Source organism: Manis pentadactyla, chromosome X, assembly GCF_030020395.1.
Source record: "Manis pentadactyla isolate mManPen7 chromosome X, mManPen7.hap1, whole genome shotgun sequence".
NCBI classification, from domain to species: Eukaryota; Metazoa; Chordata; class Mammalia; order Pholidota; family Manidae; genus Manis; species Manis pentadactyla.
In genome coordinates, this window is record NC_080038.1 from 56,630,839 (window position 1) to 56,646,945 (window position 16,107).

At 40.6% G+C, this 16,107-nt stretch overlaps 1 protein-coding gene across 2 annotated transcripts in view; it reads right to left on the reverse strand.

Annotated features, from left to right (window-relative positions):
• Positions 1 to 837: 837 nt before the first annotated feature.
• ZC4H2 (zinc finger C4H2-type containing) overlaps positions 838 to 16,107 on the reverse strand; it is a 40,757-nt gene continuing 25,487 nt past the window's right edge. Inside the window, exons 2-5 of one of the 2 annotated variants that reach the window (XM_036892748.2) lie at positions 6,068 to 6,239; positions 4,373 to 4,545; positions 3,400 to 3,562; positions 838 to 2,281 (exon numbers count right to left, since the gene is read on the reverse strand). In XM_036892748.2, coding sequence (XP_036748643.1) covers positions 2,168 to 2,281; positions 3,400 to 3,562; positions 4,373 to 4,545; positions 6,068 to 6,239 — 622 coding nt within the window. In that variant the 3' untranslated portion in view covers positions 838 to 2,167. The remainder of the gene's footprint in view (positions 2,282 to 3,399; positions 3,563 to 4,372; positions 4,546 to 6,067; positions 6,240 to 16,107) is intronic. The other variant, XM_036892749.2, reaches the window with a different exon arrangement.

The window sequence follows — 16,107 nt, forward strand, 5'->3', positions numbered from 1 at the left end:
TCACAACAGCTCCAGAAGTAGATACTATTATTTTTCCCATTTTCCAGGTGAGGACACTGAGGCACAGAGAAGTTTTTATCACCTGTTGGGTTTCTGGGAAACATTGGGACAGTTTAATGTGTAGGATATTAATTAGGGAACCTTTGGAATTAAAACTTGTAGAAGAGACAGAAGAGGAGGCACGACTGGACAGAAGGAGCTGTTTAACTGCAATGCAATCTTAATGGTAACCTCAGTACACCCTATGGAGAGCTGAAACTTGGATGGCCCTTCAGAGTTCTTCCCTATTGCATCCCTATAGGGGATCAAGCCTTTATGTATCTGCATTACTCACTGGATTCCTAGTTGCTGAATTCTAGTTCAGTTACTTCAACTACTCCTATCATCCCAAGAAGGAAAAAAGCCTAAAGAAAAAAAAAATGATCATAGAGAAAAAGTAGAAAAAAATAGGCTCTGGAACCAGACAAATTTGGATTCAAATCCTGAAACTTCTCTAATTAGCTCTTTGTTTAACTCTAGACAATTTATCTAACTTCTCTGAGATTCAGTTCACTTTTTTTGGAAAATGACAATAAGAATACTTAGCTTGGAAGAATGCTTTGAAAATTAAATATTTATATAAAGCATCTTACATCTTGCATAGAGAGAGACCTGACACAGAGTAGGTAATGAATAAATGGAAATTATTATAAAAATAGGATAAATTATTGTGCAGTGGTGTACCTGGATTCCTCACTTGTAGAGCACAGTAAGAGTGGTGAAGAGCTACCCAGAAAGGAAAAAGATATTACACCTTTTCTATTACCTGATACCTGTAGGCACTGAGTCATCATTCACTCCAATGAACAAATGTTTATTTAAAAGGATTTGTACATATATAATACTCTTACTTTCAAAGAGCAGAGGAAACTTTTATATTATGAACACACAGACACTGTGGCAATTTAAAACTACAGTTAAGAAAAGAAGGAAAAAATATCTACCCCTCCCCAACCAGGAACTGAAACCTGGAGTAAAACTTTTTCAGTCAGCCAACCACCATCCTCATCCCTTAAGTCCAAGAGTGACTTGACTAGAGATCTAACATTGGTAGAAAGGAGAAGAATAGGACTTGGGGAGCCCAGTGCCTTTTCTTTCGGGAGGGAAGGCCACCTGCACAATCTATAGGAAAGAGGGTGGCCAGCAAGTGAACTGAGCTGAGCCTACCTTACAGAAGAGGGGAAGGGATGAGTGGAGGTAAGTCCCACTCACTTGCATGGGTAAAGTAACTGGCACTCACTTGAATCTCAACCCATTCCTCTGACCCTTAAGATATACCACTGCGTAAGAGCCAGAATAATGTTTTTGAATAAAAGGCAACACAGATGTCTGCCTGGGCCCCTCTCAGCATAAGGCTGAGCCCTCAGCTCAATGACTTAGGCAATGAGTTAGGCAGGACTAGTGGAGTGGGTCTGGCTGCCAGATTTCACTGTAGGGAACTTCTATTAACTGATTTGCAAAAACTGGTGTTATAGGAAGAAGATCTGCAAATCTCAGGATTCCGAGACACACAGCCTGGTACCTGAGAATTCTAGTATATCTAGAAGACTGGATTGGGGAAGTTGGTCAACTCTATCATGACAGCCAGGCCTCCTGAATGACTATGAAAAGGAGGGGTTGTCCAAGCTACCTCTGAGCCTTGTGGATGAGATCAAGGTGGGTGTGGGGGTATATGCACCAAGCCTGTTGAAAAGTCCAGCAAGAAGATTATTGCCCCTTCAGAACCTAAGGCAAAAGTACAGGGATTGGATATACTGGAGCTTTCACCTCAAACAGATATGGGCCTCTCTTATCCCTTAGATCTTAGGCCCCAGGCCTCAGACACAAGAGACAGAGAATCACATCTATGCCTTCTGTCCTTCCCTCAGCTTCAAACAAGGGGTTAAAGTATAGGTGAGAGAGAGGGGATCATCAGACATACTGTCATTAGCACCTGAACCACATCTCTTCCTAACCCTGAAACTCCAAGAGCAGAAAGAAGAGCAAAGTGAGAGAGGGGGTTGTGCTTCCATCACATTAAATAGGAGACTTGGTAAAGGTGAGGAAGGGTTGTTTCACATCAGGACATCAAGCACTCTGGCCAGGGGGACAGGTTATGAGTAGCAGAGCTCATGTGTTCTCCATCTTTTCATTCATCCTGCTTCCGTTTTGGCTTTTTGGGGTTCCGGGACCGACTCTTGGCTTTGCACAGAGGGCATATAGGTGCATTCCGGTGAATTTGCTGATGACATGACAAGCAGGCCTGGTGGGGGACACAGGACAAAGAAAGTTTGTGATCAGATTAGTCTAGGCCATGATTCGGCCTTCTGATCCCCAGGGGCCTACAAACCAGTTGTGATTTTCCAATAGGAGGAAGGAGTAATCAGAGAGTGAGACCAAAGTAGAGAGATTAGTGCTGGATGTAAGAGATGTAAAGGATTTAAGGGAGGGAGGATCAAAGAGGGGTACTCAGGAAAAATATCCAAATGTTGGAAATAAGGCAAAATGAGAATTGCATATCTATTTAGCATTTTACTACATATGGTCTAATAGTGCCACTCAAAGAATATTTAATTCCCTAGGATGGACATCAGTAACTTTTTCTGTAAAGGCCAAGACAGTAAATATTTTAGACTTTTCAGGTCACATGGTTTTAGTTGCAACTACTCAACTGTATGTACATGAAAGAAGCTGTAGATAATACATAAACAAATGGGCATGTGTGTGGACCAACAAAACTTTATTTACAAAAACAGGGAGCAGGTCAGACTTGGCCTGTGTACTCTAGTTTGTTGACCTCTGCTCTCAGAGAATGTCCCCTTTGACTAATACTATTGATCAGGGCCCAGACTCTGTAATTTATGCTAATAAACTGTGAATGGTTTTTGCTTCGTAGAGATGTAGATTACTTCTGTTTTGAGGAAAAGATAATCACAAAGGTTAGAGTTGTGTTGCCCTGCAGGACATTAACCAGTTCTGTATTTAACTTTGTAATCTTATTTCAGCATTCCCTTCTTTTCCTGACTATATAACTGTCTGTTCCTTAAATGCTCTTGGAACCAGCTTTGTAATCCTGCTGGCTCCCTCACTAATAATATACGCTCACTATATATTTGTATGAGGCACATTTCTAACTTTTTGAAAATTATACTTTAGCAGAGTCTGCCAGTCTCCCACATTCTAAGTCCTCTGGGAATGTGAAGCAACAAAACCAGCAGGTCCACTGCATCATACATACATACCAGTCCTTCCTTTATGTCCCAAGCATAGGTTATCTAAGGAAGGTCCCAAACAAGTAAGGCCAAATTCCCATACCCAGCCTTCCATAGGGCTGCTTGAGGATACTTAACTTCCTCCACATTCCCTGTCCAGCTCACTCACCTTCATAGGTGGGGGTTGTTGCCTGAAGGTAGCTGTTTGCCGAGTGTCCTGCTTCCTAGCCACCTGGAGTTGTTGGGCAGCCGCAGCTGCAGCGGCCAGGGACTCGGGGATGGGGGGCTCCTGAGGCTCCGTCTGCCATTCAGCTTTCTGCTTCTCAAAGTAACTTTAGAGATGAGAGACATTAGCTGGATCATTCTTAAAGCAAAGAGAGAACCTTGACCCTCTTAAGGATTCCATGCCACAGAACCAAAGGGTTGTAGTTCACCACAGAAATTTTCTGCACCATCCCAAGCACAAGTTTCTTCTCCCTGGGTACCAGGCCCATTGTCTACTAGGAAGGGTAATCCTCCTGCCCCTTGGCTCTGACAGGCCCAGAAAATCAAGAAATTTCAGGGCTAGCAAAATCCTCAAAGGGCATTCATCTACCCTCCATCCCATGTCCCTTTACAGTATTCCATTAAGTATCCTTAGTCCTCTGGTGACAAAACTTTAGGCATAAGAAGCTCACCATTTCCACAAGGAGCTTGTTCTACCTTAAGGAAGTATGCTTTCTTTGACTTTGTCTCTGTAAGGTGAAACTAGTTCTCAGCTCTGGGTCTTAAAATGAAGTCCCAGACTAGAAGCTGAGGCTTCTCTGCTTTCAAATGTTTCTGGACACCCCTTCTAGAACTTGACTTGGGAAGTGACTGCTTAAGCATCATAGACATAGACTTGTATTATTAAAATTACACAAAGAATTTCAAAAACCACCTAGCAATTCTAGTCTAATAGTTCTTTTTGTGGTATAACAGCCCAGCACAGAGACTTGCCCAATGCCATGCAATGAGTCAGCCACTGAAAGACCTGTGGGACAACTAGGTACTGTGACTTTTAGAACAGGCTTTATGTGTGTATATATGCCTCTGTGTGTGTGTGTGTGTGTGTGTGTGTGTGTGTGTGTGTGTGTATTTCAGGAAGGGGGAAGGTAGCTTACTCCAAAGAGAGCTTTTCTTCCTCTTCACATAGGTCAGGGAGCCTCTGCAGGCCCAGAGTCATGCGCAGGGCATCCACATGTTCCTTCAGTGGCTTATACTCATCATGTAGCCGGCGGGTAGATTCTAGCAACTTGTTTAAGTCATTTTCAGACTGTTTGATGGTGTTTTCCATCTGGAAACAGGTAGATATAGAGAAAACATGGCAAGCTGAGTGGATAACAGCACAGGCTTCAGAGCAGACCAATCTATGGTCAGGTCCTCAATCTGACATATGGCTCCTGTTAAGCCTCAGTTTCTTCATCTGTATAATGGTGATAATAATAGTATCTACTTCATATAATCTTGTGATGATTCAATGAACAAATTCATGTAAAGATCTTAGTGCAGGGGCTAATACAGAGTAAATACTCAATAAGTGGTAGTTATAATTCAAATATAGCGTCTTCACTAAATGGCCCTTAGAGCTCTTTTAGTCCACCCAACCACCATTTTACACAGCAGAGAATTAAGACTCAGAAGAAGGAACTTCCTCAGAGAAATATTTATTAGGGGTAAAGCCTAGATAAAGACTCAAGGCTACTGCCTCCCAGACTAGTGGCCTTTCTCCTAGATCAATGGTTCTCAAAAGGTAGTCATCAGATCAGTAGCATCAGCATCACCTAGGAATACATTAGGAGGGAAAATTCTCAGGCTGCACCCAAAATATATGTAATCAGAAATTCTGGAGTGGAGTCCAATAATCTGTGTTTCGACAGGCCCTCCAGGTGACTCTGATGCACATCTGAGATCCACTGGCCTAGATTCTCAGCTCCTCTGTGGCTAATAATCCTGTTCATTTCATTGGCTCTGTACCCTTCATTACCTGGTAGCAGAACTGCCAACTCCTCGTGAGACCCGGGAATCCTGTATTCTTGTGATGCAAAATCCCAAGTACCTACTACCCAAATTGCATTCATATTTCCTTTAAGATCCTAAGCCCAGCAATATCAAGAAATACGTCTTGCCACAGAAATGAATTTCCCAGGTATAGAAATTTAAGTCCTTCAAATGTACTTAAAAAAAATACTTCTCATTGTCATAGGCTCTAAGGGTTGGAAAAAGTACCTTACAAATCAGCACCTTCAACTTCCCTCCTGGTGAAGGAATCATAAATACTGCAGCCCAGACAGGTTAACATTCAAACTCTGCTTGAATAACTCCAAAAAGTGGGGAACTTATCACCTTAGCAAGCAGTTCATTACCCATGTTCCAAGAATCTCCAGAAGAGAGACTCTAATAAGGAAACCCCACTTTGGTAGGCTGGCAGAGATGATTTGTTTGGCCTACTTGGAAGCTTTGGAGCACCTTAAGCTAGACCCCAGGGGCACCTGCCTGCTCTATTTTTTCCCAAGGCTAGCTCTCAACTTCTAGATTCTCAGAATGAGAGCACATCAGAGATAAAAGACACATTAGAGTCTCTCATTGTACAGGGAGGAAAAATGAGGCCCAGAGAGAAGGGAATTATCCAGTCATACATAATTAGTAACAGAGCCAGGGCTGGATATCAGAACTCCTGGATTCTTCCACTCTACCACAGCCTGATGCCTATTCCTGCAAGTTGGCCACATCTACATCTCAAGGAGATGCCAACAGCACTTACTTCAACCTATTCTTCAAAGGGTCTGGAGGTAGGCTTCAGGTAGCCAGCCACATACCACATTGATGTCAGCATGGATCAGTCGGAGTTCCTCTACATGGGCCATCTTCTCCTGTAGTAGGAGGTCCATCTCCTGCTTGTATTCTTTCAGGTGCCTCTCCTCTGATTCAAGGGCCTCAAACTCAACCTTCAAACGGGCCTTGATCTTCTCCATCTGCAGGGTCTTGTTCCTGCGATTACCAAAACACAGAAAACAGACCAGCAGGAGAAGGGCATAAAATGGGAATGGAGTAGTTAGACCCTGAGCCCGAGCTTTCTTTCTAAGCCATCTTTCTAAGCTTCCCTCTCTATAGGCAGAGCCAACCTGAAGCCATCCCCAAAAAGTTAGGAGATCCTTTCTTCTAAAATGGAAGTGCAGTGTTTATATAATGGGGAGTTTCGTTCTCTTATGGGGCACTTACAAACATGAGGCAGGTTTTAGCTGTTAGATCAGCTGAAGAGAGAGTACTACTGGCATTTAGTGGACATGGGCCAGAGATGCTAAACAGCCTCTCTCAATGCACAGGAAAAGTCCCACACTACAAAATAACTCCTACCCAAGATGCCAATTATGACCTCTTGAGAAACACTAGAGCAGCACTGTACAATAAATTTTCTATAATGATGGAATGTTTTGTATCTATGCTTTGCAATACAGTAGCTACAAGGCTCATGTAGTCACTTAGCACTTGAAATGTGGCTAGTGCTATTGAGGAACTGATTTTAAGTTTTATTTTAATTAATAAAACTTTACATTTAAACAGCCCCATGTGGTTAATGGCTCTCATACTAGACAGCACAGCTCTATAGGGTCCACTCATCCATTCCAGAAGAGGAAGGGGAAGGGGAAGGGAAGAACTGTAGCTCATTTCTCTTCCTGGTTGTTAAATTCCAATTGCATACCTTTTGATCAGTAATCCCGTATCTTGGAATTTACTCTAAGGAAATAATTCAAGGAAGCAAAAAGTTATTATATAGGAATGTGCTTTCTGGGCTATGGGCAAAATTGGAATATTTAGCAGCCACTTAAAGAAATCGTGAAGACTTGTGACATGGAAAATGTTGAAGATGTGACACTAAATGAAAAAGTATATTCACTAAGACTGCAATTTCAAAGTGTACATGCATGTGACTAAACAAGAAATGGAACTGGCAGGGGTATACTTTCAAGGATCTTTAAGACCATTTGAAGCCTGCGTAAGTAAAAGAGTCACAAAATTTTTGGAAGAAGGTTCCTCTAGGGCACATTGTTGTCATTCCACTGACTCTCTATTCTCTGCTTCTCAGGTCTTGCCTAGCCATAACCCATTACTCAGATTTGGAGTCTCCTTTCTTCTGCCTCAGTAACTGGCTTTTTTCTCTGACACAGCAGAACTGTATTGTGAAAGGAATATGGGCTAATTTAGATTCAGACCTGATTATAAATCCAGGTTCTGTCCTGACTATTTGCTCTTGGACAATATTAATAACTATATTTACAGTTTAATTATATTTTTTAGCACCAATTATGTATAAATTATAGAGGGTTTAAATAGACATTCATTCAACAAATATTTAAGGAACATCTATCATGTGCCAGGCGCTGTACAAGATGCTAGGGAATAGCAGAGAACAGGGCAGTCTTTGTACAGGAAGCTTCATCTAAAGAGGAAAATAGACCATGAACACAATACACTGCTACATGTAAAATATGTCATAAGCAGTAGGGATGAGATGCAGAATGTACTGGAAGGACACAATAAAGAGATTTAATATAATCTTAGGAGCATTGTAAAGTCAAGGGGACAGTCAGAGGAAGCTTCCCTGAGAAACTGAGGATGTGACATCTAAGCTAAGACCTGGAGAATGAGTAAAAGAGGTAGCTGGTGAGTACAGGTAGCTGGTGAGTACAGGTAGCTGGTGAGTACAGGTAGCTGCAAAGGAGAGCAGTCCTGGCAGAGAGAATAACATGAGCCATGAATGTACCAGGGAGCAGAAAAGAATATCATACATTAGAGGAACTGAACAAAGATCTGTGTGGCTGCAGCACCTACTGCAAGAGGGAGAGGGCCTAAGATGAAATTTAGGAGCTTGCCAGAACACAGCCAGGAGATTGGGATGAAGAATTAGGACTTTTATCCTTAGGGGAAGGGGGAATAATTGTAGAATTTTAAGCAGTAGGAGAATTACAGAGTCTGATTATCTTATTTTACTTCTTTCAACCTTGGCTTCATCAGTATCACAGGAATAATAATAGCACTTACTTTACAGATTACGTAGAGGGTTAAATGAGGTAAGACATGTAAAGTCCCCAAACACAGTATGTGGTACATGGTAGGCAGTCAACAAATGATAGTACTCTTCCCTCCCCAGTCTGCCCAATTTATCTTTGTTTATGTATGTATGTATGTTCACAAGGCTCTCCCCTACCCCAAGTCCCCCCCACAAACCCCATTACAGTCACTGTCCATCAGCATAGTAAGACGTTGTAGAATCACTACTTGTCTTCTCTGAGTTGCAAAGCCCTCCCCTTTCCCCCACCCCCCACACTATACATGCTAATCATAATAACCCCTTTCTTCTTCCCTGCCCTTATCCCTCCCTACCCTCCCATTCTCCCCAGTCCCTTTCCCTCTGGTACCTGTTAGTACATTCTTGGGCCCTGTGATTCTGCTGCTGTTTTGTTCCTTCAGTTTTTCTTTTGTTCTTATACTCCACATATGAGTGAAATCATTTGGTACTTGTCTTTCTCCACTTGGCTTATTTCACTGAGCATAATACCCTCTAGTTACATCCATGTTGTAAATGGTAGGACTTGTTTTCTTCTCATGGCTGAATAATATTCCATTGTGTATATATACCACATCTTCTTTAGTCATTCATCTACTGATGGACATTTAGGTTGCTTCCATTTCTTGGCTATTGTAAATAGTGCTGCGATAAACATAGGGGTGCATCTGTCTTTTTCAAACTGGAGTGCTGCACCCTTAGGGTAAATTCCTAGAAGTGGAATTCCTGGGTCAAATGGTAAGTCTATTTTGAGCATTTTGAGGAACCTCCATATTGCTTTCCACAATGGTTGAACTACTTTACATTCCCACCAGCAGTGTAGGAGGGTTCCCCTTTCTCCACAACCTCACCAACATTTGTTGTTGTTTGTCTTTTGGATGGTGCCATCCTTACTGGTGTGAGGTGATATCTCACTGTGGTTTTAATTTGCATTTCTCTGATAACTAGTGATGAGGAGCATCTTTTCATGTGTCTGTTGGCCATCTGAATTTCTTCTTTGGAGAATTGTCTGTTCAGCTCCTCTGCCCACTTTTTAATTGGATTATTTGCTTTTTGTTTGCTGAAGTGCGTGAGCTCTTTATATATTTTGGATGTCAAGCCTCTATTGGATCTGTCATTTATAAAAATATTCTCCCATACTGTAGGGTACCCTTTTGTTCTATTGATGGTGTCCTTTGCTGTACAGAAGCTTTTCAGCTTGATATAGTCCCACTTGTTCATTTCTGCTTTTGTTTTCCTTGCCCAGGGAGATATATTCATGAAGAATTTGCTAAAGAACACATCCAAGAGATTTTTGCCTAGTTTTTTTCAAAGAGTTTTATGGTTTCATGACTTACATTCAGGTCTTTGATCCATTTTGAATTTACATTTGTGTATGGGGTTAGACAGTGATCCAGTTTCATTCTCTTACATGTAGCTGTCCAGTTCTGCCAGCACCATCTGTTGAAGAGACTGTCATTTCCCCATTGTATGTCCATGGCTCCTTTATCGAATATTAATTGACCATATATATTTGGGTTAATGTCTGGAGTCTCTAATCTGTTCCACTGGTCTGTGGCTCTGTTCTTGTGCCAGTACCAAATTGTCTTGATTACTATGGCTTTGTAGTAGAGCTTGAAATTGGGGAGAGAGATCCCTGCCACTTTATTCTTCTTTCTCAAGATTGCTTTGGCTATTCGGGGTCTTTGGTGTTTCCATATGAATTTTTGAACTATTTGTTCCAGTTCGTTGAAGAATGTTGTTGGTAATTTGATAGGGATTGCATCAAATCTGTATATTGCTTTGGGCAGGTTGGCCAATTTGATGATATTAATTCTTCCTAGCCAAGAGCATGGGATGAGTTTCCATTTGTTAGTGTCCTCTTTAACTTCTATTAAGAGTGTCTTATAGTTTTCAGGGTATTGGTCTTTCATTTCTTTGGTTAGGTTTATTCCTAGATATTTTATTCTTTTTGATGCAATTGTGAATGGAATTGTTTTCCTGATTTCTCTTTCTATTGGCTCATTGTTAGTGTATAGGAAAGCCACAGATTTCTGTGTAATTTTGTATCCTGCAATTTTGCTGTTTTCCGATATCAGTTCTAGTAGTTTTGGAGTGGAGTCCTTAGGGATCTTTATGTACAATATCATGTCATCTGCAAATAGTGACAGTTTGACTTCTTCTTTACCAATCTGAATTCCTTGTATTTCTTTGTTTTGTTTGATTGCCGTGGCTAGGACCTCCAGTACCATGTTGAATAACAGTGGGGAAAGTCTGCATCCCAGTCTTGTTCCCGATCTCAGAGGAAAAGCTTTCAGCCTCTCAGTGTTCAGTATGATATTATCTGTGGGTTTATCATATATGGCCTTTATTATGTTGAGGTACTTGCCCTCTATACCCATTTTGTTGAGAGTTTTTATCATGAATGGATGTTGAATTTTGTCAAATGCTTTTTCAGCATCTATGGAGATGATCATGTGGTTTTTGTCTTTCTTTTTGTTGATGTGGTGGATGATGTTGATGGATTTTCGAATGTTGTACCATCCTTGTATCTCTGGGATGAATCCCACTTGGTCGTGGTGTATGATCCTTTAGATATATTTTTGAATTCGGTTTGCTAATATTTTATTGAGTATTTTTGCATCTATGTTCATCAGGGATATTGGTCTGTAATTTTCTTTTTTCGTGGGGTCTTTGCCTGGTTTTGGTATTAGGGTGATGTTGGCTTCATAGAATGAGTTTGGGAGTATTCCCTCCTCTTCTATTTTTTGGAAAACTTTAAGGAGAATGGGTATTATATCTTCTCTGTATGTCTAATAAAATTCTGAGGTAAATCCATCTGGCCCAGGGGTTTTGTTCTTGGGTAGTTTTTTTTATTACCTCTTCAATTTCTTTGCTGGTAATTGGTTTGTTTAGGTTTTGTGTTTATTCCTTGGTCAGTCTTGGAAGGTCTTATTTTTCTAGGAAGTTGTCCATTTCTTCTAGGTTTTCTAGCTTCTTATCATATAGGTTTTCATAGTAGTTTCTAATAATTCTTTGTATTTCTGTTGGGTCCGTCATGATGTTTCCTTTCTCATTTCTGATTCTTTTTATGTGTGTTGATTCTCTTTTTCTCTTAATAAGTCTGGCTAGAGGCTTATTAATTTTATTTATTTTCTCAAAGAACCAGCTCTAGGTTTCATTGATTTTTTCTATTGTTTTATTCTTCTCAATTTTGTTTATTTATTATCTGATCTTTATTATGTCCCTCGTTCTGCTGACTTTAGGCCTCATTTTTTCTTCTTTTTCCAATTTTGATAACTGTTATGTTAAGACTATTCATTTGGGTTTGTTCTTCTTTCTTTAAATATGCCTGGATTGCTATATACTTTCCTCTTAAGACTGCTTTCGCTGCATCCCACAGAAGTTGGGGCTTTGTGTTGTTGTTGTCATTTATTTCCATATATTGCTGGATCTCCATTTTAATTTGGTTTTGATCCATTGACTATTTAGAAGCATGTTGTTAAGCCTCCATGTGTTTGTGAGCCTTTTTGCTTTCTTGGTACAATTTATTTCTAGTTTTATACCTTTGTGGTCTGAAAAGTTGGTTGGTAGGATTTCAGTCTTTTTGAATTTACTGAGGCTCTTTTTGTGGCCTAGTATGTGGTCTATTCTGGAGAACGTTCCATGTGCACTTGAGAAGAATGTGTATCCTGTTGCTTTTGGGTGTAGAGTTCTATAGATGTCTATTAGTTCCATCTGTTCTAGTGTGTTGTTCAGTGCCTCTGTGTCCTTACTTCTTTTCTGTCTGGTGGATCTGTCCTTTGGAGTGAGTGGTGTGTTGAAGTCTCCTAAAATGAATGCATTGCAGTCTATTTCCTCCTTTAGTTCTGTTAGTATTTGTTTCACATATGCTGGTGCTCCTATTTTGGGTTTATATATATTTATAATGGTTATATCCTCTTGTTGGACTGAGCCCTTTATCATTATGTAATGTCCTTCTTTATCTCTTCTTACTTTCTTTGTTTTGAAGTCTATTTTGTCTGATACTAGTACTGCAACACCTGCTTTTTTCTCCCTATTGTTTGCATGAAATATCTTTTTCCATCCCTTGACTTTTAGTCTGTGCATGTCTTTGGGTTTGAGGTGAGTCTCTTGTAAGCAGCATATAGATAAGTCTTGTTTTTTTATCCATTCAGGGACTCTATGTCTTTTGATTGGTGCATTCAGTCCATTTACATTTAGGGTGATTATCGATAGGTATGTACTTATTGCCATTTCAGGCTTTAGATTCGTGGTTACCAAAGGTTCCAGGTTACTTTCCTTACTATCTAAGAGTCTAACTTAACTCACTTAGTATGCTGTTACAGACACAATCTAAAGGTTCTTTCCTATTTCTCCTCCTTTTTCTTCCTCCTTCATTCTTTATATATTGGGTATCAGATTCTATACTTTTTCTCTATGCCTTGGTTGGCTTTGGGGATAGTCAATTTAATTTTGCATTTGCCTCGCCATCAGCTGCTCCACCCTCCCTACCATGATTTTACTACCTCTGGTGACAGCTATCCAACCCTAGGAACACTTCCATCTACAGTAGTCCCTCCAAAATAGACTACAGGTTTGGGGGAGTAAACTCTCTCAGCTTTTGCTTATCTGGAAATTGTTTAATACCCCCTTCAAATTTAAATAACAATCTCATTGGATAAAGTAATCTTGGTTCCAGGCCCTTCTGCTTCATGGCATTAAATACATCATGCCACTCCCTTCTGGCCTGTATGGTTTCTGCTGAGAAGTCTGTTGTTAGTCTGGTGGGCTTTCCTTTGTATGTGATCTTATTTCTGCCTCTGGCTGCTTTTAACAGTCTGTCCTTATCCTTGATCTTTCCCATTTTAATTACAATGTGTCTTGCTGTTGTCTTCCTTGGGTCCCTTGTGTAAGGGGATCTGTGGATCTCCATGGCCTGAGAGACTATCTCCTTCCCCAGATTGGGGAAGTTTTCAGCAACTACCTCCTCAAAGGCACTTTTTATCCCTTTTTCTCTCTCTTCTTCTTCTGGTATCCCTATAATGCAAATATTGTTTCGCTTGGATTGGTCACACAGTTCCTTCAATATTCTTTCATTTTTAGAGATCCTTTTTTCTCTCTGTGCCTCAGGTTCTTTGTATTCCTCTTCTCTAGTTTCTATTTCATTTATTGTCTCCTCCACCATATTCAATCTGCTTTTAATACCCTCCATCATGTTCTTTTACGATTGGATCTCTGACCTGAATTCATTCCTGAGTCCTTGGATATCTTTCTGTACCTCCATTAGGATGTTGATTATTTTTATTTTGAATTCCCTTTCAGGAAGAGTAACGAGGTCCATATCATTTAAATCTTTCTCCGGAGTTGTATGAACAATTTTACTCTGGACAAGGTTCCTTTGGCGTTTCATGTTTGTATATGGCGCCCTCTAGTGTCCAGAAGCTCTATTCTGGAGCTGCTGAGCCCCTGAAGCAATGTCAGGGGTTGCAGGGGAGCGTTACTGGGGGTAGGAAAGAGCTGTTCCCCGCCTCCTGGCTCCTGTGCTTGTCTCCACTGCCTGAGCCAGTGGGCCGTTCACACAGGTATAAGTTTTTATCCCAGAACAGCCAGATATGGATCCCTTCTTTCCACAAGCAGCCGGAATCCCAGTCTCCCCAAGAACTCTGCCTGTATTAACTTTCCAACCCGGTAGTCATGCGAGTCTCATGAAAGCACCATGAAATGTAGGTTTGTGCTCCCAGCACATATCTCTGGAGCTAGGTATTCGGCAGTCCCAAGTCTTCCACTCCCTCCCTGCTCCGTTTGTCTTCCTCCTGCTGGTGAGCTGGGGTGGGGGAGGGGCTCGGGTCCTGAGGAGCCACAGCTCCGGTAAGTTACCCCGTTCGCTGAGGTCTGCTCTTTTCTCCAGGTGTGTGCAGCCTGACACGTCCTCTTTCCTGTTGCTCTCTCAGGATTAGTTGCACCAATTTAATTTTCTAATTGCATCCAGTTTTAGGAGGAAGCCTCTGTCTCTCCTCTCACGCTGCCATCTTTAATCGCAATTTATCTTTTATGATTATCTCCTTTATCACAGTAGTTTGACCTTTGTCATAAAGAGCCTGCAGTGAGTAGGGTTTGTGTTTGTGTGAATGTGTGTATAGGTACTAGTATGAGCAGCAAGGTATATTACCAATTACTAAGATGATAATGATAATCAGTAGCATAAGCCACCTCTCAATGTCAATATAAATAATGGCATTTTATAGGGATGGGCTAGCCTTCCTAATGTGTAACCAATTCCATTAAGACATCAGCAACTACAACTAAATAAAATTAAGGATGATAGTTCTCTCCCACTGACACTTCATAGATATTGTGAATGTCTTTTATCTAATCCTTCCCCAGCCTCCATGTCTAGTTTTGCTTACAGATCCCCATGTTGTCAGGCAGGAGACACTTTAATCCCAGGTTAAATCAAACTAAACCAAAGCCTTTTCACCTGGTAGGGTCACAGTCAGTGTTGCCTGGAATTGGAGAGGCATAAAGCCTTCCTCAAAGCACCAGTAGTATTTCCTCTCCCTGGAGAGGAGGGCTGTCATCAGAGAAATATCCTTTGGGAATGAGGCCCAGTATAGCCACAATGTCTGCCCCAATCCACGGTATTCTGGAGTATTTTCAATTGTCCACCGAGACAAGAAAAAGCAAGAGTTGGAGATCCTGTCTAATGGTCAGAAGGAATAAGTCTCCTGGATAGGGAAGGGAAACAGTTCTGAAGACAGATTTCAGAAAGTCTGCATTAGCTGCTATTTTTAAAGTCAGTTTCTGGGAGGAGACCCATGCTTTAATGGAGCACCAACAGTGCCACTTCAGGCTTTGATAATACTACTGTTACCTCTCAGCAGTGGTGGATCCAGGACAGAGCAGTAGGAGCAGTCCAACCTGGGTGCAGACAATAATGGCATGCATTGTAGATAATTAAAAAATAATAATAGAACCAACTAAAGTTGGCCTGCTTTTTATTACCACCACGCACTGACAGTCCTAAACGTTGTCTACTGATGGACATCTGGGCTGATTACAGTTTTTGGCAATTATGAAAAAAGCTGCTATGGATATCCATGTACACATTTTAATGTTACCATAAGTTTTCATTTCTCTAGGATAAATGACCAGTAATGAGATTGCTGGGTTGTATTGTAATTGTATATTTAGTTTTTCAAGAAACTGCCAATCTACTTTCCAGAGTGGCTATATCATTTCACATTCCCACAAACAATGTATGAGTGATCCAGTTCCTCCCCCTGGCCAGCCGTTTCACTTGAATTTTTTTAATAAGTACATGATAATACCTCAAAGTCATCTTAATTTGCATTTCCCAAATACTACTGATATTGAACATCTTTTCATGTACTTATTTACCCTCTGTATAACCTTTTCCACAAAATATCTGTGGATGCCTTTGGTCCAATTTCTAATTGGATTGTATTCCCACAGTTGAATTTTAAGAGCTCTTTATATATGCAAGATATGAGTCCTTTGTCTGATATGTGATGTGCAAATATTTTCTCCCAGTCTTTTCATCCTCTTAACCAGATCTTTAGCAAAACATTACGATTTTTTTGATGAAGCACAATTTATCAATTTTTCTTTTATGGATAATACTTTGGTGTTATATCTAAAACTCTTCAAGCTCTAGCTTCCACAGATTTTCTCCTTTGTTATCTTCTAAAAGTTTTATAATTACATTTACATCCATAATCCATTCTGAGTTAATTTTTGCATAAAGTGTGAAGTTCTCTGAGATTCTCTTCCCTCCTTCCTTCCTTCCTT